Genomic DNA, 27,419 nt, shown 5'->3' on the forward strand with positions numbered 1-27,419 from the left:
TATTTCATGTAATGTTAATAAAAAAAACATGTATAATTCAACAGGACCGAATAATACAGCACTCTAGGTTGTTTCTTTCTGAAAACTGTTTTTTTATCGTGAAAACCAACACGTTCAAGATTTGTTGAAGTTTGATAAAATTATTTGTATTTATTCACTGTCTGTAATGATCTGTAATAATTAATCATCATTTTGTGAAATTTTAGTGTCCTTGATCTCCACGTAAAAGAAAGCCGCCATCCTGACAAAAACAACTGGGTGAAGGATCTTCTGTATTGGTATGTGCAGCTGTTTCCACAGGTCTCCTGCCACCTCAAGATAAATCTGGACGGGGCCATTTATGTGCAGGGCCGCTTTAGATCGTTCACGTATTTGGAGATGTGGCAGTGGTACAGCCTGCACAAGAGCCTTCAAGCTGTACCACATGCTGGGACCGCCCAAGAGAGGAAAATGGCACAGGAGGCAAACATCTCTGCTCTGCTTATTTAAAGTTAATAATTGTGATAATTGAGGACCTTATGCGGTCTGTTTTTCTAAATATTGGAATGTCTAAAATGTTTATTATTTATACAATGTGTACATCTTAAATTTTGTCTAATCTTTAATTTCATACATCCCTCATTAACAAAATTCATGATCAATTCAAAGACAATGATTGACAATGATACATTTACAAATTGTTCACTTCTATGGCAACTATAATTGAATAACTGACACTTCGCTCTGCCCGTTTCCTCTTGTAGAGGGTCGATCTTGCTGGTGACGGTGGAGGAAATGATGCCAATGGCAGGAGAACAGCAGATGGTCCTGTGAGAGGTACAGCCATCAGCTGACTTGTATGGTGTGTATGCTGGAGTCCTGCTTGTGGAGTGGTGAGAACTGAGGCTGGTAAGAGCTGAGTGAGAGAAGTGTGTGGCACAGGTACTACATTCCGGAGTCTCAACTTAATTTTCTGCATCCCTGCAAAGGATGGAGTGATTTCAAACTTTACCGTAGGTCGGCTGGTGTGTGGTCTTTCATCTGGAAGCACAGTGGCTGGCTGCAGAAAAACTGTGATGACTTTGGAGGACAGATAAACCTTGATCCGTGCTGAGTAAAGTCTGTCGAATTGCTGGATGCTACGATCATGGAGGTCAAGATTGTTCCAGGCACTGATGACCCTCTGTCTAGTAGAATCAATTATTGCCAGCTTTCCGTCCTCCAAGGCAATCTCAACAAGGACTTTGGTCAGCTCCTCTACATGTTGGTACCCAGGGAGATGATTAGGACCACACACATTCTCCACACAGGGATCAAACTCACTAGCCACTGCCTGGTCGGTGAGGCACAGATTGTGTTTTAGTGGAGTAAGACTGTCACCCTCACTATCAGAGCTGTAGCCTACATCCTCCGCCTCATCCTCCTCTTCCGCCACACCAGCAGAAACCTCGTCAGGTTCATCGTCTTCTGCTTGAAGTGTCTCTCTGGTCTGAGCATAATGTGCATGAGCACTGAAAGGCTCTGATGATTGAGAGAACAGATACTCCAGACCAATCCGCTCGTCTGAAGTTGGTCTCCTCCACCTCCCCAAACAGTTCCTGACACCTCTGGTTCAGTCGATAAACTAGAGGAGAAACGTACACCTTGTACTTTCTCCCTTTTTGACCTTTGACACTTGCTGACTCCCTATCAGAGTTCAAGCGTGCAATGCCAGCTAGGATATACACTTGGAAGGAGACAGCTGCGCTGTGGGGCCCAGGTATCATTTTGGGTAGAAAAGAGTGAAAGCCTTCCAGACTGTTGCTCCCTCTCTCCGTGCTGTACCGTGGAAGGCGCACACTAGTACGGGTCACATACTTTGTGATGGTGTACATGTTCCTTCCCGGTTGATCTTGTATGCACTCGAGGTGCTTTTGTTGGTTCCCCCAGATGTGGTCGATTGTTGCAGCCTCTTTGAACAGATGAACCTGGTTCTCATCCATCCCAGCAGATCCCTTAAGGATGTCAATGGCACTGTTGACACGTGCACATGTTTCCTGTACACCAACTGTAATCCTCCTAACGTGATGGCTCATATCTGACTTGCTGACATGGATTTCGATGATCTGGCTGTAACTCAGGGAAGCATAGCTGGTTGGGTGACCTGCGCGTATGGCCTGTACAAGTTGTGCCATATCATCCTTGTTGTATGCAAAGACAGTAGCAGATAGGGAAGACTTGAACAGAGCATATTTCGGGTGGTGATCCGTCCGCAAAGCTGCGTCAAAACGATGGATCCAGTGAAAGATGTCAAGCCGTACCAGCATACCTGCGTCTGTCCAATCACTGAAGAGCTGTTCTACTGAAGACACACCATGGACACGACAACAGCAACGGTCAACATACATGAGTTCAGGAGGTGTCTCGCCAGCTTTTCTGTAACGTTCCATGAGGCCTTCAGCCATTGGCCGCAATTTGTGCAGCGATTCCTCACAGGTCAGGACTGATGTGAGGATCTGACCCATCTCGTTGGCCATGTTGGTGCACCATTCCGCAGTGCCTTTTCCGCCTCCGGAAAGTTTCTTGCATATCTGATAATAAATACAAATCAAAGAGATTCAAACATTACATCTTTTAAATTTTTTCAGTGTTGACCACTAGTTAAGTTAGGTGTTAATAGTATTATTAGAAAGTCAATACTATTGAAAAAAAATATGATTTTCTATTATGCGTTCCAAGACATAAGTAAAAAACTTGCACTGATTTGGACAACAGTTCCTGCTTCATTTATTTGCCCAAGATGCACACCAATGTATATCTTTGGGGAGGTTTTAAAAATGTTTAAATTTGGATTAACCTACTATCTGTTTGGAAAAAACAACTCTGTACAAACAGACATTTAGCATCTGTAAGACTGTTAAATTAACCTTTTTGGTGGAGTCGTATTTCAAGACTTTGCCAAACGTGGACACGATCTGTGCTCGATAGTCCTCAATGTTTTCAACTTCACTAAGAAGAAAGGCTTTCCTCAGCAGCCTTGATAATGTCAGCTCTCTCCGTGGTAGTTGCTGAAATTGTTGGCACAAAGTCCCTGAAAGCAGAGACCGCGCACGCACCCATGCACACTTCTTTACCGACGGTTTAAAGAAAAACTGAATGGTTCATGCACATACCTCAATAATGATGGTTTAAAGAACAACTGGATGGTTTATTAGGTTATTTGATCTTTATTGCAAGTGAGGGCTCATACCGTGTTTGTGTCATATATATATATATATATATATATATTCCTAATCAGTAACGAAAACCATTAACTCCGACTTGTGATCTTCCCGGGTCTTTTGTACTGGCTAAGGGGGGTGATGTATAAGTCTTTTCTTTGCAGGTATTCCTCGCAAATTTCTTCAATTTCAATCATTTAGACATCAAGCTACATTGGAAATATGCAGTCACCGTAATGTTAAGACAGCAGGGAACACAGCTCTATGAGCTGGACTGAGCTGGTCAATGATGCATGCATCCCATGACAGAAAACGACTGATAGAGTGTTCCTCTGACTCCTTGGCTGCCTTTCTGCATGCCTTACATGCCAGGACCTCAGTCAACATGGTGTACCACCCAGAGATGTTGCAGATCTGTTTGACCGTTTTGGAATACCCACAACGGTACAGGAATGTATTCTGACTGGACTGTGGTGGGCAGTCAGACCTAGGACAGCGAAGACTGTAACGCCACACTCCATCTGGTCTCCAGAAAAACACAGAGCTGTGAAAAAACGAATCTGCTGAAAGGACTTTCCCTTCCAGATCCCAGGTAATTCGGGAGGTAGAAGCCACATCCCGTCATCCTTTAGAACTTCCACCTTCTGTTGCCATGCTTGTCTTGATAGGACATTGCCTTCTGAAAGAGTCCCCTGTCTCACAGTGCAATTCAGCTAGGAATACATCCGCGCTAAAATATCAAGGTGAAAGTCATCATAGCTTGCGTAGTATAGACCCAGCTCCCAACCCAACTTTGAGAATAGATTAACGGCGAATAGAATCAACCGAAGCGAACTCCGCGAACACCGCGATGACGTCATATTTGGCGCGCGCACCCAGCCGAACTAGCGACTGCTTCGAGTATAACCAGCCCTTTACTCACCCTCTTGTCATTTCAAACCTGTATGACTTTCTTCTTCCAAACACAAAAGAAGATATTTCTCTTGCAACATAAAAACGTCGCTATACCTTCTCCTTCAAAGGAGGCAAGAGCTTCCAACAGCAGAGCATCATCCGCACCAACACTATCACCTTTGGACCCTGATGAGCTGGCAGCTGCTTCAGGAGGGGCCGGTCCTGGGGAGGATTCTGCGAAGCACAGTTGAATTTCAGCGTTGAAGTTTATATTATTTGTTGCACCGTGATTTTTTAGCAAAGGCACCTTAAACGTACCTCTTTGTCGAGAATGTACCGCCTGAAGTGCTTCAGTGTCTTGGTGATGATGTCCTTATCCTTCATCACCGGCCACTGTCGCACAGAGCAGTTTGCCTCCAGTGCCATTTTCCTCTCTTGGGCGGTCCCAGCTTCTGGGTCAGCTTGAAGGCTCTAGTGCAGGCTGTACCACTACCACATCTCCAAATATGTGAACGATCTATAGTGGCCCTGCCCATAAATGGCTGCGTCCACATTTATCTCGAGGTGGCAGGAGACCTGTGGAAACAGCTGCACATAGCTAAGGAGAAGATCCTTCACCCAGCTGCCATGGCTCGGTTTTTTTGTCAGGATGATGGCATTCTTTTATGTGGAGATCTAGGATACTAAAATTTCACAAAATGATGATTAATTATCACAGATCATTACACGCAGTGAATAAATACAAATAATTTCATCAAAGGATGACGGTCGGAAACAAATCTTGAATGTGTTGGTTTTAATTACTGCAAGTAACAGACTTACTACTTAATGTACCCAACATCATTCTCCACCAGCCATTTAAAGCTTTGACTGTTGTATTTGTAAGGTCAGATTAAGCTGGCCAATGTACTGCACCTCTGATGGAGTCGAGGTGATGGCCTGACATCTCTTTATAGCTGAAGACGTGCAATTTGCAATGATGTTAATGACAAGCACAAAGACAGGCAGTGTAAACATAGGGTGGAAAAACATGATCAGCTTTGGTGTCAAGATATGACCTTCATGACGAGGCTTCTTTTTATCCGGCATTGTGCTCCTGTCATAGCATGTGTTGCGAGATGCCAGTGACTTGGCCTCCTTTGAAGCTTTAAGAAGGCATGTTTGCCTATTTTGTGGCACACTTGTGTCTAAAACGTTCAGGGTGGGCAACACTGGATCCATGTTAAACACACCTGTAAGAAACAGGGGATTTCTCTTAGCACGACTAATACATGAGGTCATGATGAAGTTAAAACATGTCCACAAACAAAGGTTTATTATATGAATAAAATACATTTAGTGTGTTCAATAATCTTTTCCCTTTATCACACTTACTAATGTTTTAAAGGTAAAGTGTGTAGGAATTTGAAGGATTTATTCACCAAAATGTAATATATAATACAAAACTATGTTGTGAGTGGCGAATAAATACCTTACAAAATGAAGCGAAATGTTTATATTATCTTACAATGAGCCATTTTATGTATATACACCGCGGGCACACCCTTGCATGTAATATATCAAATTGCACAGCCATGTTTCTATAGTAGCACTACACGGACAAACTGAGCGCGCTTCGTAAAACGAAGGATGCACGGAACTACGTTCTTTTTCGGCTGTGTTTTGAGGCAGCTTGCCACGCCACTACATATAATGATTAACAGAAGAAGAGGAAGAACAATAACAAAATTCACTCGTCATGTTTTTTATTAGAAATAGAAACGGTTCTTTTGTTGATGTTAGAAGTGAAATTTGCGCTAATGGCGGACTACACGAGAGAGCGTCAATCTGTTTCGTCAAAAAAGAGAAAATACGATGCAGCAAGGCGAAGTCGAGACAAAAAACGAAATAAAACCCGAATAAAGATCAGTGTGGCTTTTCCTAAATGGAGGGCACTGAAGCAGGAAAAGGTTTGCTAAGCGACGCCGCAGTTGCCAGCTTTCTGCTGGACCGGTAAATTTGTCTAATCTGCCTGGATCTCCAACACCCCTATCTCTCCAATCTCTTCCTCTCCCTCTTACTACCCGTGATAAGTCCTCTAATTGACTCTGTGATGATGAGAAAAACGTCTGCTAAGACTTTCGCGGTTAGATTACATGCCTTTAGCATTAGCAAGCGGTTTCAATAGGCTGTAAATTACGTACCAAGTTACCGTGCCAAAAAATGCTTTGTATAATAAGCGAAAAAATCACTGACACAATGTTAAACAGTAAATGATGAATTAAGTAACCTTTATTTATTAATTTTTCTTTGAAAATAAGCCTCGTCACTTGACTTGCAAAGGTTACTCTCTGCTGTCTCAGACGACGACATCTCTGTCCTGTGTCTGTAACTTCAGACTGTTGTTCACTTGTGAGACGTAGATTGCAATTATCAACACCACCGATAATGGCCGCTATCATTCACGGAACCCTTTTGTCCTTTGAACGACGTACTGTTTCTGAAACAGTAGCTCCATGATATTGATCTTATTATAAAAGTGTATAGTTTGTATGATTTATCATGCTTTTTAGTTAAAAAATGCAAATGAAACAGTTCTGAACAGTAAAGAGTGTACTTCCAGCTCAATTTTTAAGAATTCAATGTCAGTTATTCAATTATAGTTGCCATAGAAGTGAACAATTTGTAAATGTATCATTGTCAATCATTGTCTTTGAATTGATCATGAATTTTGATAATGAGGGATGTATGAAATTAAAGATAAGAAAAAATTTAAGTTGTACACATTGTTTAATAAATAATACATATTTGAGACATTCCAACATTTAGAAAAAGAGACCACATAAAGTCCTCTATTATCAAAATTATTAACTTTACATTAAAAGTGCAAAGGAGAGTCTGAGCAGTGAGTCTTACTCGCCCTTTTGTCATTTCAAACCTGTATGACTTTATTTCTTCTGCCAAACACAAAAGGAGATGTTTTACCTATTTACTTTTATTGAATGGACACAAAACCAATGCAAGTCAATTGGTATCACTGTTGTTCGGTTACTAACAATCTTCAAAATATCTTCTTTGTGTCTTGCATACGAAAGATAGTTATGTAAGTTTGAATGACAAGATGGTGAACAAATGATGACATCATTTTCATTTTTGGTTGAATTATCCCTTTAACAGTTGCTATGATAACATTTATAATTCAAAACATAAAAAATCGGAATCCCTTCTCCTTCAAAAGAGGCAAGATTTTCCAACAGCAGAGCATCATCCGCACCAACACTATCACCATTGGACCCTGATGACCTGGCAGCTGCTTCAGGAGGGGCCGGGATTCTGCAAAGAACAGGTGAATTTCAGCGTTGAAGTTTATATTATTTGTTGCACCGTGATTTTTAGTAAAGGCATCTTAAACTTACCTCTTTGTGGAGAATGTAACTGCCTGAAGTTCTTCAGTGACTTGATGATGATGTCCTCCTCCTTCATCACCAGCCACCGCCGCACAGAGTGCCATTTGCCTCCAGTGCCATTTTCCTCTCTTGGGCGGTCCCAGCTTGTGATACAGCTTGAAGGCTCTTGTGCAGGCTGAACCACTACCACATCTCCAAATACGTGAACGATCTATAGCGGCCCTGCAAGTAATGGCCCCGTCGACGTTTATCTCAAAGTGGCAGGAGACCTGTGGAAACAGCTGCACATACCTAAGGAGAAGATCCTTAACCCAGCTTTTTTGCCAGGATGGCGGCTTTGTTTTACGTGGAGATCAAGGATACTAAAATTTCACAAAATGATGATTATTATTACAGATCATTACAGACAGTGAAGAAATACAATTATTTTTTTCAAAGGACGACGTTCGTAAACAAATCTTGAATGTGTTGGTTTTCTTTACTGCAAGTAACAGACTGTCCTACTTAATGTACCCAACATCATTCTCCACCAGCCTTTTAAAGCTTTGACCGTTGTATTTGCCAAAGGTCAGATTAAGCTGGCCAAGGTACCGCGCCTCTGATGGAGTCGAGGTGATGGGCTGACATCTCTTTATAGCTGAAGACGTGCAATTTGCAAAGATGTTAATGACAAGCACAATGACAGGCAGTGTAAACATAGGGTGGAAATACATAATCAGCTTTAGTGCCAAGATATGACCTTCATGACGAGGCTTTTTATCAGGCACTGTGCTCCTGTCATAGCATGAGTGTCATGGTTCCGGAATCAAACAGGCGGAATCAAACAGGATCCCTTGTTTTATGTTGGAGTGAGACTATTTTGGCACTGTGCTCCTGTCATAGCATGTGTTGCGAGATTCCAGTGACTTGGCCTCCTCTGAAGCTTTAAGAAGGCATGTTTGCCTATGTTGAGGCACACTTGTGTCTAAAACGTTCAGGGTGGGCAGCAATGGATCCATGTTAAACACACCTGTAAGAAACAGGGGGTTTCTCTTAGCACGACTAATAGATGAGGTCATGATGAAGTTAAACATGTCCACAAACAAAGGTTTATCTTATTATTAAATACATTTGTTTTAGTGTGTTCAATAATCTTTTCCCCTTTATCACACTTACTAATGTTTTAAAGGTCTTTACTTCCTAAATGGAATGGAATGTTGATCTTAGGTAAGCCTTAAAACAATACCCATGGTTTACAGTTTGACATGAACAACATATGGAAGAATTGTCTTAAGATTTATTCGTCATTAAAACAAATGCAAGTTATGTGTCTACTTTTAATTTCGTGTAAATATTATAATAAATCACTCTTACCCCGAACGCTGTGAATGAGAGTTCGTCACCGAAACTGTAGCAAAGCAGGCTAGCGTTATGTCCCCAAGTCGCGAATTAACAAAAATAGTATTGACAAGATGTTCAATGTTAATACGAACTCGATGCTCTAATAAAGCGCATCTCCGTCTCTGTCGCTCATTATCACTGTCGCTTTGAAGCGCACCTGATTGGCCGTCAGAAGTCTACGGCCGAACTGTAGACGGTTCGGCCGTATGATTGGTCAAGAGTCTACGACGACTCTAGACACTGTAGACTCTCGGCCAATGAGAGGCCGCGAAAGTCTACAGTCTACAGTGAGCATGGTCGGCTGTCTACAAATTGTCGAGTGTTATTACTATTATTGTTTTTCTTTGTTTCCAAATGGTAAGGTCACTCCCAGTCATTCCGAGCTACTTCAACATCATCAAGCACAGTATTAAGTTTCATGTCCTTTAATGTAATTAAAGTAAATGAAAACTATTGGGCCATGCAAATGATGTTCTAGTGCTTATATATTTTTATAATTTAAGAGTCATGCTGTTTTATGTTTTGGCTTGCCTTATTGTAAACTGTTGCCCTACGAAATGTCTGATTTATTGCCTCAGTTATATGTGTAACTCTGTGTCAATGTGGCCTTTTCTTTACATCTTTTTCTGCAACAATCTATGAATTAATTTGAAACATTTCTGTGTATACTGATACATGCACTCGATTTTTCTACATCAATAAACTGTCTATTTATCATTTGAATATTTATGTCCATTCTTCAATTCAATCTCATTATATTCATATGCTATTCAATGTAAATCATTATTAAGAGAAAGACAATGTCATTTCGTCCCTAATATTGGTTTTTTCTTCTTACATGTTGTTTATATGTAAATAACACGCATGTAAATAATCAGACACATTATTGTTAACAAAAAATATTACTTTATTTAGTTACTTAGAATAAGAAATATTAAATAAGGATATTGGATATACAATAAGTAAAAAAACAGTTTTCAGAAAGAAACAACCTAGAGTGCTGTATTATTCAGTCCTGTTGAAGTATACATGTTTTTTTAAATTAAACTTACATGAAATATATATAACAATGCTAACAATGTTGGGTTACATATAACATGAAATATAATATAATATGAAATATTAGGTACGTTAAATAAAATATAACTGGAATGAAATAAAATGCCATATTCAAGACAAGCATCACAGATACATCAAGTATAAAATAGATACGTGATATAGAAAATATATATTAAAGGCAATATATACAATATCCAATATATTGTTCCTTTTTAAAAAGAACCAGCAGACACACATATAAACTTTATAAAATGAACAATAGTCAGTATAAACTGCAGTTACATGAAATAAAAACGGTGTTCTTATCTCACAACAGAAAACCAAACCTCACTTTTGTGAGTCTACAACTGTGGAACAGTGTTCATAGCTGGTGAACACTCTGTTGTCCAATCCTTTGGAGGTCGACATCATTTTCACGGGACAATTTTTTTTAAAATATTTTTCGTGTCCCTGAGTGGGTTGTTGGCAAAGCGTACAAACAGGCAAGTTATGTACACGTGATGGTTTGTTTCCAACTTGAGTAGGACTGTCTGTGCTTTTTCTTTTGTACACTGTAGCTCTGGACCAGGCTGAGGGGGTGTCAATACTCTGTGGTGTGTCAGTGGGGCCAGAAGACACTGTCAAGGGTGTGGTGCTGGTGGACGTAGCCGGAATCACTTGTGTAGGAGCAGTGGATGAAGTGATTCTTGGTTGAGGTCTGAAGACGATAGACATAGCTGGCATTACCCGGGACGAGGTTTTTAGGAGCTGACATTACCATGTCTGATCGTTCTTTTAAGACCTTGGTGCCTGCTTTGCTGGGAACGTGTTAATACACAATTTGTTGATAGACAGGTGGAGGGAGAACCAATGGTTGATGTGTTCCTGGAGGTAAGTCTTTTGAGGAGACAGACGAAGTCTTTGATATTGTGGCTGATGGCGGTTTTGTTGACTGCAGGTTGATGAGCCTCTCTTGACGACGGATGAAATCCCTTACCGTCTTGATGTTAATTTTTGGTAGAGGAATACCCACTTTACTCAGCACTGGATCCAATAACAATATGCGGTGCTGAATTCTCTCATAGGCTTTCAGAATGGGTGTTTTTTCTGGGCTTGCTTTGGATCTTTGAGGTAAGCCCAGCCAAAGAAGTTTGACCAGTGTGTACATTAGTCGGTTTTGCTGAGTGCTGATGTCCTGCTGAGCCGGTGCGTAGCGTTTGGCCATCTTGACCCGCTGAATCACAGCAGCATCAGCATGATCGTCCCTCTTTGTGTGGCAATACAACGTGTTACCCCATTGTGTTCTGTACAGATGATGAAACTTCTGTGGTTGCTTGTCATGTTCCATTACAGCGTGCCATGCGGCGACGAGCCTGTTCCTTTGCCCTGTCATCAGGCTCAGCTTATTCTCAGTCTTGCCAATCTCCACAAGCAGAGAACAGAAGTTTTCCGGCTGCTGGAATCCAGGCAGCGGGTTGGGGCTACAGGCATCCTCCTGTTGAAATATAGAACAAACCCATGTTAAGATACATTTTTTGCATCAATTGGCTTTGTAAAAAGTCAGTTTATACTCAGACTAAAAAGATTGTAAAAATGCTAGTGATGCATTCAGGTGAATAGAAAATGACTCACAAAGGCCGGAGGGTAAGCAGTGGTGGTTTCCTCCGTGGTAAGGTTTATGTGGGCCGGGTCAGTAGTCACCCGGTCCCGGTCTGCCTCTGGGTCGCTCTGGTAGGCTTCGTCATCCTCATTGGGGTCAGGCTCGTCAGGCTGAACCACTTCCTCCTCTGGACTGGGCCGTCCTTTGAGAGGTCACTGAGGGAGAAGGCAACAGATTCACCTGTGCTTTGGCTGAAGAGGTACTCCAAACTAAGCAGCTCATTTGATGACACAGCAGCAGGGGTACGGAAATTCTTCTCCACAGTTTCTCCAAACAGCTACTGGCAGCAGGTGTTGAGACGCTCGATCAGAGAAGCAGAGTAGGATCTGAGATTTCTGCCTTTGCCACCAAACACAGCATCAGAACTGCGGTCTGAGTTCCACCAAGCGATTCCTTTAATCAGGTTAACTTGATATGGACGTGCAGCTCAGTGGGGACCTTGAAACGACAGAAAATAGCATTAAAATCATGACATGACCATACATGTTAAGGATGACTCAAAGCAGTGTTTATTTGCAGAAGGATATAAAGGAACTACACTACCAAAAAAATTGACGGATGGCAAAGCAGGCGAGTATGTCAGGTGAGTATGATGCAGTTCAGCAGGCACAGATAAAGAACTATTGAGCTGGAAAGCATGAGTATATATGAAAGGCAAAGCAGATAATCTGACCAGAAGCAGGGTAATGAGTAGTCCAGTAATGATTAGAACAGGAGTAGTGGTTATCCAAGAGAGATCAGTACATTTAATAACTGGTAAGGTTCTAAAAAACGTTGGGTTCACAAACTCATTTGAAGGATCCTGAATGCACTCAAGGTGTCGTTGCCGGCTTTCCCATACAACGTCTATTGCTTCTGTAAAAAATCAAAATAAATATTCAATGAGATATTCTTGAGATAGTATACATGTGTAAGCAGTACATGATTAATATACTACTTAGTTAAAATTATTTAAAAGATAGTAGCCAACACAGCGATAAAACCATATACTTCTGTCAATAGACTGAGAGAGTTTTTGCTATCGACTACTATTGAAAATTATGATTTCCGTTAAACCTTAAATAGAAGACACATGCTAATTCATGTAGCCCACATCATTTGACACAAGCCAGTGAAATGGTGCGTTGAGATACTGGCCAAAGGGTAGCACCATCTTCCCCAGACACTGCTGTCTTGATGGTGCTCTTATCCCTTCAGTATGTAGTGCTCTTTCAGCATGGGCCAGTGCAGTGGAATCATTGAGCAGCTGATGAGGGGGAAGAGGAAAACTCATTCTCCTGTTTCTGCAGTCACAGGTCCTCATTTGTCGCCACCAATAAGGCCTGCTGACAACCCTCTGGAGCAGTGGGGTTTTGAAGACGGGTGACTTGCCTCGCCATATCAAGGTGCACTGAAATAAAAACAAAATTTTTAAGATGACAATAATGCACTGATAATAATAATAACACATAACACTAAGATTTGTATTGTCACCAGCCAATTAACAATGTGTTCCCTTTCAGCCATAGTAAAGCCTTACAAACATCACTAGTAATCAGTAGTAATATTCATATGCAAAGATAATTACAGGTATAATCACTGTGATCTATTGTATGGACACAAAAGCAATGCAAGTGAGTGCTGTTAACAACATTCTTCAAAATATCTTCTTTGTCATTTGTAGAAGACTGAAAGTCCCTTGAAAGTAATTTCACATAGTTTCACATGTAAGCACGATTCATACTATTTAAATCGTCTTTAACTTAAATATTCCTGCACTACCTAAGTAATGTTATGATTCATTAAAGCGTGTTAAAGTTGGCAACAGGTTAGGATTGGTTACTGAACGTAAAAACCTGACCTTTAAATTATTTATTTATAAGTACTACTAGTTGTAGAAGGAGGACTACAAAAAGTGATAGTATTTGGAATAACTTACATTTTCATTTGAGAAACGCATATTAAATGTACAGTATGGAACATCAGTCAAAATGTGACGCTAAGTGGAAAATGAAAAGATGTTAACTTACCTTTTTCATACTTTTGCATGGAATCTTCTTATTGTTATGCCCATCAAAGATGCTTAACCATAAAGTTATAAATAATATTAAAATAAAGCTATAAATAAGATGGTAGCGCTCATCTTTGGCAACATGTCTTGAGGGATCTCAGGCCTGTGATTGGTAGTCTACAGTCAGAGTCTCCGATCGGACCAGCGCATCTTCTCCGTGCCCTGATTGGTGGTCTACGGTCGATGCCGGCATTCGCGATTTGTAGTCTACGGAAAGAGTCTACGGACACTGTAGACTCTCGACCAATGAAATATTCTAAATGTCTACGGTCACCGTAGACTTTGAATGACCGTTGAAACAACTGCTTTTCAACTGCCGTTGAAAAAACAGGCTTGTTTGCCTATGTTGTGGCACACTTAATTGTGTCTAAAACGTTCAGGGTGGGCAACAATGGATCCATGTTAAACACACCTGTAAGAAACAGGAGGTTTCTCTTAACACGACTAATACATGAGATCATGAATTTAAACAGGACCAAAAACGTTTGCCTCAAAACGTTCTGGCCAAACGCTGTGAATGGTCATGTGTACATTTTCGGCCAACGTATTTTGCATACCACTGTGCACCCTTTTCACGCAGACATCATACGTCATCAGCGTGCTCATGTCCGCTGCGTCAATGTAGAGAGCATGGAGGACAATCAGCAACAATCAAACTTTCCTGTGGAACCGACAACAAGTAAATCTACAAAATGTGTGTTTTGAATGTCTCGGATGAGTTAATGATTCAAATTGGCGATTTGAACAAGTTAGTTAAATGATTCATTTACTCAATTAAAAATTGTCCAACCTACTGGCCGTTTTAGTTCTGGATTCAAAGTAAGCCTAATATTTCCCTTTATAAAGACTGCTGTATCAATTAAATTTGTCCAACTGAGTTCCTAAGTGAAAAATACAGTTTACTATAGTAAATACAACATATTAAGTCAAAATCTGTCTTTTTTGTATAAATTTGAATTATATGACACATCATTGTGATACGACTTCGTATTGAGATACTTTAAATGGTTTAGTATCGTAAGACATGTTTATGGTACCTTGACAAGCCCTACCAACATCATTCTCCACCAGCCATTTAAAGCTTTGACCGTTGAATTTGCCAAAGGTCAGATTAAGCTGGCCAAGGTAAATGCGCCTCTGATGCGTTTATGAGTTTTCTTAGCATGACAAATACATGAGATCATGATGAAGTTAAACATGTCCACAAACAAAGGTTTATGTGACACATTTGTTTTAGAGTGTTCAATAATCTTTTCCACTTCATCACACATTTATTTCTTAAGATGAGTGTAAACGTCTTAAATGTAATAGAATTTTGGTAACCACAAAATAACCATGGTTTTGTTACAGAAATAAAGCCAGTGGCAATCAATACACCAAAACCCAAATGGTTACTGCACTTTTACCACAAAAAACATGGTTAATTATCATAATAAGGTCAATTGAAATTTCAAGCGGCTAACACTTTTCAAACGGACAACATATGGAAGAACTGTCTTAAGCTTGTAATTCGTCACTAAAACAAATGCAAGTTATTTGTCTACTTTTTAATATCGTGTAAATTTTGACAAGGTTTCCGTGTAATATTAATACAAACTCTGTGCTATAGTAAAGCGCCTCTCCGTCGCTATTACACATTCACACGGGTGCTTTGAAGCGCACCTGATTGGCCGTCCGCAGTCTACGTTCAAAACTGTAAACAGTCCGGCCTTCTGATTGGCGTAGAGTCTACGGCGATTGTAGACTCTCGGCCAATGAGGGGCCGCAACTGTCTACACTCTACACAGAGCGTTGCACCTCTCTTACTGCGCGATTTCTGGTAGTGGGGGACTGCTTTCGCGCTCTCCCCTATTTGCTTTGTGCTACATTAATTGTAACATAGGCAACCTGCATTTTGAAATAATTATTTTGAGAGGATAAAAGTTTGTAGATGTTATGAAGTTTTACTATTTGTGCAATGGAGACAGAAGCGAATATGATTTTGTTTATTTGGTAAATACGTGAATATTACAGTTTATTATTATTGCATGCAGTTTTTGAAACCATTGATTATAAGAATATAAATATAATGTTTTTATGAAGAAACATATTGTATTTGTAATAAAATATGTACATATTAAAAATGTTATATTCAAATGTAGCTGATTTTAGTGTACTGGTGTAGGGTATGTTGAAGGAAAGCCATCTCAGGGTTTTTATAATACAATTCAGTTTGGTGGTGTTCTAGGCTACTTGTAGTATTCAAACAAAGTTGCAACCCCAGACAACATGACTTAATGACACCTAGTACCCACAACACTTTGTTTAATGTAATACACGTATTTAGAAAAATTACATACAACCTGTGTATAACAATTTTAGACAAATTAATAAAACAGCTTGATAAGTATGTTTTCGGTGACATAAAAAGTGTTGCTTGTTATACATCAGGTTGATCATTTTTAAATCCCCTTCTCTCTATACATGTAAAAATATTTCTACATTTTATGTGCCCATATTTAGGTCTGCATTACATAGTGTATTCTTGCACATTAATATTTCTTTCTAATACTGCATTAATGTAATCTCGTTCTACACCCACACCTTTCCCCCTCCTTTCCCAGCTCTCTGTCCACAGCAACCCCCTCCTAGACCACGGTGCTGGGTAGCAGGAAGGTTCTTGTAGACGGCACGGCTGTAAGGGATAAAACACAGGCCCAGCTGAAGGTGACGTGCAAGCCGGCAGTACGCAGCCAAAGCCAGAACCAGGAGTGGAGTCACCAGCAAGAAACCAACTACCAGCAACGCCACACAACCACCATCGGTAAGCAGGTCTGAGCAGAACGAGGTTGTACCATGTGGGCGCACCTAAAAGAACAGCATTATTATTATAAACATCATAATGATCCTCTGAACATATTCTACATAGGTTCCTCCATTTGTTGTCACATAATTCAAGTCATTGTTATTGAGATTGTGATGAATTTCATCATACATTGGATTGGCAGGATTTGTGTGGTATCGTTTCTAAGATGCTGTGTGAAGACCTGTGGGGCGTGTTAAAGACGAGTGGTGGAATGTATGTAGGGATTGTTGAAGAGGGTGCAGGAGAAATGAAATATCTTCGGAGGAATGTCTCTCTGACGTGTGGACAGACAAAAAACAGATACACTAGACAAGAATGTCTCCCAATAGCAGACAGAATTTTGTGATGGAAGGAAAAATCCATTGGACTAAAAAAAAAACATAGTTCTAAAACTATGCAATTTAAGCTGATACATTTCTTAATTGAACATGCTGATGCTCAGAGATAAAATAGAAATTAAAATCATATTTTGTATAAAAAAGTTAAGTGAAAGTGTATCTCAAAAGGAAAGAGCTTGAAGGAAAAACCATGACCCCAGAATTTCTCCATATATCACACTGTGAGATAGAGTTGAGTCGGAACAACAGGGTGTAACTACAGAGAAGGAGGAGCAAATTGATAAATAGCCCAATAGATAGCCCAAAGGTGCACTTTCTCATTCTGACAGGTTTCTGCTTTTGGGATGCTTGTAAAAATCATAACAATAAGGAATTGTTTTTTATCATTGTCCTTCTATATGACTGTATACTGATATTAATGATGATGCTGAATTACAGCAGTATTTAATTTCTGGTTTTGGGTTGATGACTAAAATTTAAGGAGGTCAGACTCATAAATGCAATTTATGATGATGCATTTATCCTTTTTGATCTAAATACAACATGGGCTAATTTTTTAGATTTATTCAAAATGATGAGCCATTTACTTCACGAAAGTAATATAAGACAGACCACCATGGGATTTCAAGTCCTGAGTTATAAGGATTTAGTTCTCCCAACGTATCTGGTGTCACATGGAGACTAATTAGTGGCCATTGATCTTGGGCCTTGAGGGTCTAGTAATTGGAGAGGTGGAAGAATCCAGCTCTTATGTATACACACTGACCACCGTACTATATTCACCAGTGACACATACAGAGATTCTATATTTTGTATGATCTTTATCGAAATTGCAGATGTTGCTTCATGGTTATGGAACAGACTTGAATAAGTGTAGATCTTTCCTTTTGGTGACAAGTGTGCAAGAATGTTTTGGGCGGTCACTTTACGAATGATAACAAGGCTTTTAAACTTTATCAATCCAGTCCTGTACTTAAAGGCTCATCTAATCTCATCCCCCCACCCTGACCTGCCCTGCTAATACTCCTTCACTCAAATGACTGAGGAATGCTCGAGATCATAAGATTACATGGTAGATCAAAGACCAAACTCCCCAAATCCTCAGGAGTCACTTTTATGATTCTTTCACAGATCTGTTTTCTGCTTGTTTGTCTGAGTATCCCAAGTCATACTTAAAAAGAATGGACTTTAGACATAAAGTATTTCATGATATTATTATTCATATTTAAAAAAAGGATCTTAAAACGAGCATAATTCTCTTTCAACACAGGCTTTTTGCATATTGTAAAATTTAGGTTTATAAATAAATACCAATTGTTTTATTCTTTTGTATTAAACGATAACTTTAAAGAAGTTATAACCTACAACCAGGAGATAATGACCCTTTAAGACAAGGCTTTGATACAGTGAAATATCAGAGCCTCTCTTCACATCTTCCAGGTCTTACCGTTGAATGGCAGAGAAAGCCGAACACCACCATGACAATAGCAGGCGTAAGGATCATACCAAAAACCAACCCAGCCAGGCAGGCATTAATGGTCGCGATCACCAGGTTCTGTGCCGTCACTAACACCGAACATGCCCAGCAGTCAAGAGAGCCCCGCAGCTCAAGCGGAGGATTGCCTCCTCTGGCCTCTCCTGCAGAGTAAGGTGGTGGCACAACCACCCCAGGGCCATTAGTTGGGGTTCTAGCTGGCCCATTGGACAAGTCAGAGTGTGTGTGCTGGAGGGTGTGGTGGTGGCTGTTGTTTGGAAGCTCCTCCGAGAGATCAAGGACCTGGTGATGAGCCCCCTTCTCCAGTGTGCTGTTTAAGCTCATGCTGATCTGAAGATAAAGAGGAATAGCGAATGACAGACTTTGACAGTTTAAGGCATGATTTAGATGTACTTGTCCAAAAACTTGTCACTTGTAAATAATTAGTTCTTTAAAAACCTTTAGCATCTCTGTAAGCTGAAATTTAAAAGCTCTGTTCCCTTCGTTGTAGGGAATGTGTACCAACTTCAGAGAAGGAAGGTCAGTGTGAGGGCAAATCACTTATCAAGAGGAAACTAGATGTGTATGATCTTTTAATTAGGTCTTTTATCAGAGAATGATTCTTATCTAAAAGCTAATTTGAACTGTGTGGCGATAACCAATTGATAGTTCAGTGTGTTTGGTATAACATGGGTGATAAGATCAAGTGATGACGAGTGAGAGGACTCAAAGGTAACCGTTTCTTACTGTTCTTTCATCTCGTAGCACAATCTTTCTGTCTTATGTAAGGGTGAATCTAATGGAGAGCATGTTCAGCTCCTATTAGCATTAAAACTGTAATGTGTTTACATGTTTTATTATTGTACTGTATTACTATAAATTGGAATAATCCTATTAAAATCAAAACCCCAAAATGAAATTTTGTCATCATTTACTCACCCTCTTGTCATTTCAAACCGAAACCTGTATGACAGTTTTCTACAGAACACAGAAGAATGTAACCGAACAGTGGCGGTACCCATTCACTTGTACATTATGGACACAAAACCAATGCAAGTTTGTGGGTATTGCTGTTGTTCGGTTACTAACATTCCTTAAAATATCTTCTTTTGTGTTCTGTAGAAAGCCAAACATTTTATTTTTTGAGTGAACTATTCCTTTAAAGAAAGTTTTGGAAATACTACCATGTAGTAAAGTTACAACTTGTCTTTTTCTGGCAGTGAGACTCATGCATTACAGTAAAGCAATGTTGTCAAACACACATTACAGTGTTATGATTTACTGGTTCAGATCAACAACTGCTTGTTTCATAAATACCCCTCAGTTCCATTGAGAATCTGCTTAGCGGAAGTTTGACTAGAGGTTGTGTGAACCCACATCTGGAGGTACAAATGTTGCACTGTTAGGCTGAATACCCAGAGGCCTCAAGAACAATAGAATTGGAGTAAAAATACATAAATACATGTCAGAAATCTGCGGCCCCAATGTCCTAACACTCATCATCTAAAAATGGACACAGGATGACCTACAGTACATCCTGAATATGCCATACGGGATGCATGATGCAGAGGACACACACGTGTTTGTGCGTCTGCTGATAGTCGAGATGTCTTCCTGCCTTTGTATTTTGATGCATAGTTTGTTAGCGGTCATGCAGGTGATTACTATATAATAATAATAATAATAATAATTGGTTACATTTATATAGCTCTTTTCTGGACACTCAAAGCGCTTTACATGGAAGGGGGGAATCTCCTCAACCACCACCAATGTGCAGCATCCACCTGGATGATATACAATATAATAAGAACCACTTCACCACTTGCGGGGAACTTGAACACAAGCTTACTCAATGCCAAGTTACTAGACGGTTCCCTCTTTTCTGGGAATCATTGCTTTAATTTTTTTTCAAAAGTCTTTTTTTTATAATAAAGGAACAATGCTTTTGGGAATTTTGTGCAGATACATTTGTAGCAAACTACATAAGACTTGCTCATATAAAATCATGTACTATGAACGTGTGCACACAAGTTTTATATAGGCAGGATGAGTGTTTGGTGCTTTTAAAATAGCCTATTACTCTTCTTAAATAGCAATCTGAAAATACTTTTTCAGAAGATATTTTAAAGACAGTTGGTAACCGAACAGCACTGGCCCTCATTCACTTCTATTGTATGGACACAAAACAATTTAAATGAATGGGGGCCAGTAAACAACATTCTTCAAAATATCTTCTTTTGTGTTCTGCAGAAGAAAGAAAGTCATACAGGTTTGAAATGACGAGAGGGTGAGTAAATGAGGACAGATTTTGGGTGAATTTTAACTACAGATGTTAAATTTACAAACATGCACATGTATCATTATAGTATCACAGTTAATCTTGTCACAGAAGAAACAAAAGTTTTTATTGTTGATGATAAGTGACCCTGCAAAGCCAGTTTAAGTATTTTTTTCTATATATAATCATGTCAAAGATTGAAATCTCAGTGAAATTAATGGCTGAATTCGCTCATTATTTCAAATTGAGATTTTGAGTCTTCACAGGCAGGGTCACATATGTAATACTAAATGTGAAGTCTTCCTGGCTACATTCTGCACATTCTCTTGCATGCGGTCTCTGAGAGGTGTTCATTTACTAAATGTTCATTTACTAGCCCTCCGCTCCCACAACTCACCAGATGACGTGGATTCCAGCAGTTCTCTCCTCTTTTCCTAACACAGCATACACCTCTTTCTGTTCTTTTCTTCCAATTTGAGGATGGTGTTTTGAATTCCTGCTTGATTTAAGCTTCGTAAAAAAATTGAGGAAGATTCTCTAGAACATTCTGAAAATGTTTTTCCACAGTGCTAGTCTGATCCTCATTTCTCATGTGAGTTTAGAGAGTTTTGCTACATTACATGTGCTAGATGGAGATGGACACAGACGCGGAAAGTCAAGAATAACCTGGCCTTGAGTCCGTTCTCTGTGCTTGAGGGAGTCTGGGTCCTGAATGTAGCCTATCTTGCCTGGCAGTTATAGCAGTGCCTCTCTGTGCCCCCTCCCCTATTGCCTCGTATTCTATCACTCCCTTTCTTTCCTTTTTGTGCGGGGGAAGGAGTGTTTATTTAAAGAGCTTAGGTGAAGACTTTAATTATTAGTGATAGATGTAGAGAATATGAAACCACCACATCATCCCTTCCTTTAACATCAACAACACTGACTGGAGTGCCGATTACAACTGTTTGTATTTTTGTCATCTTGTGTTGGTTTGGTTAATATTGTCTATATCCTCGAAATAGACCATTGATATTTAATAACAATTTGATCCATACTCCATACATTGCCAAAGCTAAGGCTAAGATAGAACTGCGTAGATATGTAATTGTTTCTCCCATATTAAAATGTATTGGATTACATAAAAGTATGTAAAACTACAGTGGGAGTGGTTGCACATGGGCAAAACAAATTATGGATTGTTTATCTGATAAGATTCCATGTGTGATACAGATCATAGGCAAGCAATTAATGTCATTTAGATGGCGTGTTTCCACAATGCTTGTATTTGTTTATTTTTTATCTTTGCACTGGTCAGTCATTTTTTGAAACATTGTTTGTAGTCCAGCCATTTTTTTCCACGTCTTAAATACAACACATTGCATAATACCAACTGCCTCCTTTGGTCTGCCCTTAAAGAATTATTGAGTGTGGTGAGACGGGCAAAGCCTAACGTAGGATTTATTGTAACATGGATGTTTTACATAGTTATGCATGGTTGACTAATTTGCACTATTTTCCTCTCATTGCCAGATGATGTCTTCCAGTGAATTTGTGGATCGTTTTAATGTGTTTACAAGGAATTTTGTACGAAACGTGAAAGTAAATTTCATCAATGATTTTCTTTTGCTTTTTGGTGTGTAAGCCACATAAATCCAACCTTTACACAGTCTTGTTGGCTAAAACATATCCACACATCTAATGGGAGATTTTTTTGCATATTAACCCAAAACCAAATGTATTGTTAGGTTACATGATTTTGCTATGCTGACATTGAATGGACTTCCAAAGGCAGAGAAATAATCTATTTAGTTTTTTAGTTCCTTAGAACAACACAAGCTTATTACCGTCTATGTACAGTTCAATGCAGATGTCATAATTGGATTGACACGATTAGAAGTACATTACGGTACATCATTTGGCAGAAGCCCGGCTTTCATCTAAAGCAACTTGTTGTGCATTCAAGATATGCAATTTAATTTAAAAGTTATAACATAAAGCATTTGGAAGTTCCTACTTTGTTTGGAAATTGTGGTGCTTAAGATATCACAATATGCTCTTATTTGAAAAGTGTGGAGATGGATACACACTGTTATGTTGAATCTGGAGTCAACGCCTGGGTATGTAAACATTGTTGTGACAAAGCTTTTCTTTTCAGCCGTTTTCACTTAAAACTGTGTACTTGTTAGTGATCATTATAGGCTCTGTCATGAGAAAAGTGGACTGATTATAGTGAACATGTATTTGAGATGCGTGGGTGTTGCTGTAGTCAGTTTTTTAAGATTTGAGGCCTTTGCATATTGTTTTTCTTTTTTAGGATAAACATGGTATTAACTTATTTGAATTCATCAGTTTGTGAGAAGAGCTATTTTGTAATTTTTTTTATCACAGAAACTCTCGTCATGGAGTTGATGGACTATTTAAACAAACGTTTTAGCTTTGAATGGATCAAAACTGAGAAATGTGATGGAGGGATTGACCGAATTTCCTGTGCTTACAGGAAGCAGGAAATCCGCAGGTCTGTCCAATGTTAACCTCTGTATCAACCTCTGTGACAACCTCTAATGTCATTTTTTATTACTCTCTTTAGTCTTTTACTGGAGATCCTGAAGTGAGTAAAAATGTCTGCTAACTGGTAAGCAAGCTTAACGTTTCCATAACTTTAATACATTTTACAGAACTTTTTCCATACATTTCTGCTACACCTGACCATTGATTGTTTGATTTTGAATTTTATAAGTTAAATATTAGTTAAATATTAGTATTAGTTAAATATTTGAAAAACTTTCACTTGATAAAACGCTTGCAGCTTAACAGCAGGCATTTAAACCAAGACATTTGATCTTTTTAAACTGTTAGGTAAAGCCCACATGGATGATCTGCATCGCACATAAATAAAAAGCTACTGCGTGGAGTTCTCAGTCTTGTTCGAAATGTATTTCGAAGTTTAGCGATAAGGTCTGTTTTTGTAAGCTAACCAGAAATGTAAATATACTCTAGATATAAGCCTTGTCAGGCAGCTTTTGAGCCCTTGTCAATAGAGAAGAACAGAAAGGAACATGGATAGAGACGCAAAAATGCGATAAACATATAGGGATAAACGTTTATGTATTCTATGCATTATGGCAGTTTATTTACACATCGAAAACAAAAAATGCAATTTATATTCGGATTTTTGGAATGTCTACGTAGTTAGACTAACATAACACCTTGTGCACATTTTTTCACTCTTTATAGGCCATTTTGCAAGATGTTAACAACACTGGTCCAAAAGCACTTCCTGTTTTAGGTTTTAACACTACACAAATGACAGAACAACCAGGAGAACCTTTGCAATTTAATAAAAATGTTAAATCAGCTAGACTTCATTTTAAGTGTAAAAGAACTGAAACAGGTCTATTCGTCCTGTCAAGTGGTGACGTAATGACTACCTTATTCGGGTGCAAGCATCTATTGATTTCAAGTGGGGCAACAGCTTAAACGGCTGTTTATGAGCACTCTTTACTTATTGCATATTTAAGTTAACATGCATTAACTCAAAGTATACACTACATTCACCAGGCTCACGGAATCACTGACATCAATATTTGAATACATTTTGTGATTTCATTATCAAGATAAAGGTTAGGATTGCGGCTTTCTAAAAGTTTTACAGCTCGCCATAAATGCATATTATCATTTTTGTTAATTGCCTTATAGCATCTAATTGAGCTTTTTTGACCAGGAACCAGTATATGACCTTCCAAATATGGTGATGCGTGACTTCACGCTTAAGCAGCAGATATTCTGGACTAACTTGTAATAGAATCAAACTTTTCTTGGCAATGTGTATGTGTACACACATATAGTGTTTCTTTAGTGACAGTGACAAAATGATTTACTTATATTCAGCAGAATAACAATTTAAATAAAACAACAAGTCAATTTAAAGTCCACTTGAATGAATCCACAAAAAACACGAAAATCAAAGTTTATCAAAAGCATTTAATATTATTCAGAATAATCATATCAATGTCACACGAATTCACAAAGTGTTTAAGACATGTCTGGCTCAGTTTGCTTCGTGTGTGAATTTCAAAACAGTGCAGATTTTAAATAACCATAAACAAAAAATAAAACAAAATGGAGAAAGTAGCTCAAAAAGAACTAAGCACCATCTATAGCATAATTAAAACCACCGTTTTCCTGATAATACATGAATTATTTTAAGCTTACATCTCTAAACCTTGGTAAAAACAGTATACAAATCAAAATGATAATGCATCTTAATTCCCTTTCACACTATTACTCATTCCAGTAAAATGCCACAGAATTTACAGTTCAACTTGATTTACGCCATAAATGCCTCAATATTGGCATGACAGCCCCTGTTGCCAACAAATGTGTAATGTGTATGTCGAAAGATTATGCCTGCTGTTGTCAGCATGAACAGTCTTTACAACAGGACAGAAGCGCCACTAAATGTGCCACATAGGTATTAAAAACCAACATAATAGTCACCATTGTAAAAAGAGTCAGAGACAGGTCTAATCTGAAAATGCTTAAGAAAATTGTCCCTGGTTTTAGTCTTCTGCTTTGTCCAAAGCAAGACTTACAATGTAAATATGTATCAGCGATTCTGTTCTTTTCTTGTGAGTGGAGAAAATGTCTTTAAAACATTTGTGTAAAAAGACAACTTGATTCAAATTTCACACATCTGTGCTCAACAATCTTTGTGGGCATACAGTCAATTGAGAGATTCAATATATAGTTTTATAAAAATAATTAAAGGGAAAAAAGCACCAAGACAAAAAATATCAGAACCATATCAGTCCCTTTAAAACATTACACAGAAATGAGAATAACAATCAAAACCCTTAATACATCTCTGATAACCATAATGATGCAGGGAGAACATACTATATAACAATAAATAGAAAAAAATTAAATAAAAAATGTACATATTTCTTTAGAAAGTTCAAAAAAGAAAATACATCTGTATAGAGGTGAGAAACAATTCACTGACAAAATTGATAAATTGATCAATTCTGCGCTCACAAAATGCAGATGAGTGATTTTAAAAATGTAATCGTAAAATGTTTGTCCTGATGGTGAGAAATGCACAACATTTCATACTAACAAAAACTTAAAAAGTCTTTAAAACCCGTATGTTTTGAAGCATTCTGAACAATTGTATTTCTTTTAATTCTTAATGCTTTAGAAAAATGTCCATAGCTCTATAATTAGTATTATTAATTTTTATCTCTTCACTAAATACAAGTCACAAGGCCAATGTGGTATATATCTAGGCTGTTCTAGTTTCAAAAATAATAAATTATCAGAGGAAAAAGCACCCCACGAAAAGTACAAAGAGCATTTACGCATTTCAATATTCAAGACAAAAAAAGAGCAACATGAAAGAAAACTCACATGCCACAAATGACATGGTCACATCAACTCCACTGCTGTGAGCACCAAACTATGTTCCAATAAAAGTCTATTAGAGCCATTCAGAGACAAGGCCGTCTTATTGGCTAATTGGTTCTGTAAACAATGCTAAGTAAACTGGTTTTCCATTGGCTGTTCAACAAATAGCAGTAGTAGTAAATTTACGGTTGGAAAAAAAAAATTCACAAAAAAATCTTGTCCTGCAAGCAGGAGATTTGGTTATGGCTGTGTGAGGGAAAGGGTGAGTTGTCCTCATCGTGAGCTGGGAGAGGTGGCGGCCTGAGAACACACACAAATGAGAATAGAGTTTGTGATTTTGAGTTTGAAGTTGAAACCCTGTTCATGATTGTGTGTGTATGCACTCACCAGGATGAAAGAGTCATACACGGTCATCAGCTCTTCAATGCGGTACTGCTCCAGCACTACGATGTTAGAGAGGTTAGTGGTGCATTTTCGTGCACAGTCCTCACAGTGCACTACGTACGTCTTTCGACTGCCATTCTCACTGGTCACGAACAGCAGGTTAAACACCTCCACCTGCACAACAGCAATCAAACCACAAGCTCTTATTAAAACTCCCATAATCTTCATTAGTACCTGATGTCTGCTGAAATGAATGGTTCGGTGTAGCTAAAAGTTTAAATTCGAGCTTTGGGGTTAGTTAGCATTGACCATTTAACCGCGTTTCATCACCGTCTGAACCTAAAAAGCATTTTTCTACATTAATGACATTTCTGAATTTGCTGTATCGTAATATTTCTGCTAGCACAATCATTTTTTGTAGGGAATCATTGGAAACCTACATGAAGGCTTTTGAGAAGCTCTTGCCGTCTGTACCCAAAAAGGAAATAAATGTCATGATTTATTAACCTTCACATCATTTAAAACCTGTACATGACTCTTCTGTGGAACATATTGATTATTTTGAGAAAAGTCTGAGGGGTCCAAATGTTGAGTCACCAACATTCTTCAAAACAGGTTTTGTGTTCTGCAGAAGAAATGGTAATTTGGGGGTTAACTATTCCTTTTAAGGGTTCTGTCAAATTCCAGTGCAGAATATGAAAGCTGCATTATGCCTGCTTTACCCTAGAGTCGTATTATTAAATTTGACCTTTGATACATTTTCTATACTGGGTTTTATGCTCAAGTCTTGTGCCTACTCACATTTATGCATTTGGCAGACACTTTTATCCAAAGCGACTCACATTGAATTATCCAATACATTTATACATAGGTCTTTGCAATCCCCTGGGATCGAACCCACAACCTTGCGTTGTTAACGCAATGCTCTTTATCGCTGAGCTACAGGAAATACTCACATCACACTCATTACAGTAGTAGGCCGGCTCATCCTTCACTCTACTCTGGTAGGAGATCTTCTTCCCTGCTACCACCAGCTGGTCTCTCAGTATCTGAATGTGCTTAATAGACTGGAGGAGACAGTGTCTGAAATGGAGGAAGCAAACATTTATTAAATGTGCATGCTACTTTGTG

General features: G+C 38.8%; 4 protein-coding genes and 1 long non-coding RNA gene across 9 annotated transcripts in view; 1 reads left to right on the plus strand and 4 right to left on the minus strand.

Moving 5' to 3' along the window:
- Positions 1 to 136: 136 nt before the first annotated feature.
- LOC130426276 (uncharacterized) lies at positions 137 to 8,977 on the minus strand. 4 transcript variants are annotated; one of them, XM_056752963.1, is made up of 5 exons: positions 8,813 to 8,977; positions 7,469 to 8,468; positions 3,209 to 4,307; positions 2,886 to 3,049; positions 137 to 2,549 (listed from the first exon to the last, which is right to left on the minus strand). In XM_056752963.1, exon 5 carries the CDS (start codon positions 2,493 to 2,495, stop codon positions 1,437 to 1,439), a length of 1,059 nt encoding a protein of 352 aa, XP_056608941.1. In that variant the 5' UTR covers positions 2,496 to 2,549; positions 2,886 to 3,049; positions 3,209 to 4,307; positions 7,469 to 8,468; positions 8,813 to 8,977; the 3' UTR covers positions 137 to 1,436. The 4 variants fall into 4 exon arrangements, 3 of the variants coding, with proteins under 3 accessions (XP_056608941.1, XP_056608959.1, XP_056608950.1); XM_056752981.1 differs by lacking the exons at positions 7,469 to 8,468; positions 8,813 to 8,977 and adding exons at positions 4,392 to 5,029; positions 5,132 to 5,245 and having other exon boundaries at positions 2,886 to 4,307; XM_056752972.1 differs by lacking the exons at positions 7,469 to 8,468; positions 8,813 to 8,977 and adding an exon at positions 4,392 to 5,245 and having other exon boundaries at positions 2,886 to 4,307.
- Positions 8,978 to 9,991: 1,014 nt separating this feature from the next.
- Positions 9,992 to 12,022, minus strand: LOC130417277 (uncharacterized). Its single transcript, XM_056742720.1, has 3 exons — positions 12,016 to 12,022; positions 11,510 to 11,679; positions 9,992 to 11,372 (listed from the first exon to the last, which is right to left on the minus strand). The coding sequence occupies exons 1-3, from the start codon at positions 12,020 to 12,022 to the stop codon at positions 10,707 to 10,709; spliced, it is 843 nt and encodes a 280-aa protein (XP_056598698.1). The 3' UTR covers positions 9,992 to 10,706.
- A 2,161-nt stretch (positions 12,023 to 14,183) lies between these two features.
- On the plus strand, positions 14,184 to 18,347 carry LOC130424675 (uncharacterized). Of its 2 annotated transcripts, none has more exons than XR_008906966.1 (3): positions 14,184 to 14,266; positions 16,191 to 16,390; positions 18,211 to 18,347. It is a non-coding gene; the product is annotated as an uncharacterized LOC130424675 (long non-coding RNA). The 2 variants fall into 2 exon arrangements; XR_008906967.1 differs by having other exon boundaries at positions 14,199 to 14,281.
- Positions 15,623 to 21,217, minus strand: tmem88b (transmembrane protein 88 b). Its single transcript, XM_056750519.1, has 3 exons — positions 20,920 to 21,217; positions 18,218 to 18,595; positions 15,623 to 16,434 (listed from the first exon to the last, which is right to left on the minus strand). Exons 2-3 carry the CDS (start codon positions 18,587 to 18,589, stop codon positions 16,159 to 16,161), a joined length of 648 nt encoding a protein of 215 aa, XP_056606497.1. The 5' UTR covers positions 18,590 to 18,595; positions 20,920 to 21,217; the 3' UTR covers positions 15,623 to 16,158.
- A 3,245-nt stretch (positions 21,218 to 24,462) lies between these two features.
- The window catches only part of kdm6ba (lysine (K)-specific demethylase 6B, a), an 84,211-nt gene continuing 81,254 nt past the window's right edge, over positions 24,463 to 27,419 (minus strand). Inside the window, 3 exon segments of the mRNA XM_056760899.1 lie at positions 24,463 to 26,204; positions 26,292 to 26,462; positions 27,245 to 27,371. Of these exon segments, the coding sequence (XP_056616877.1) occupies positions 26,178 to 26,204; positions 26,292 to 26,462; positions 27,245 to 27,371 (325 nt within the window). The 3' untranslated portion in view covers positions 24,463 to 26,177.

The sequence above is a fragment of the Triplophysa dalaica genome, chromosome 1 (assembly GCF_015846415.1).
Source record: "Triplophysa dalaica isolate WHDGS20190420 chromosome 1, ASM1584641v1, whole genome shotgun sequence".
Classification (NCBI taxonomy): domain Eukaryota; kingdom Metazoa; phylum Chordata; class Actinopteri; order Cypriniformes; family Nemacheilidae; genus Triplophysa; species Triplophysa dalaica.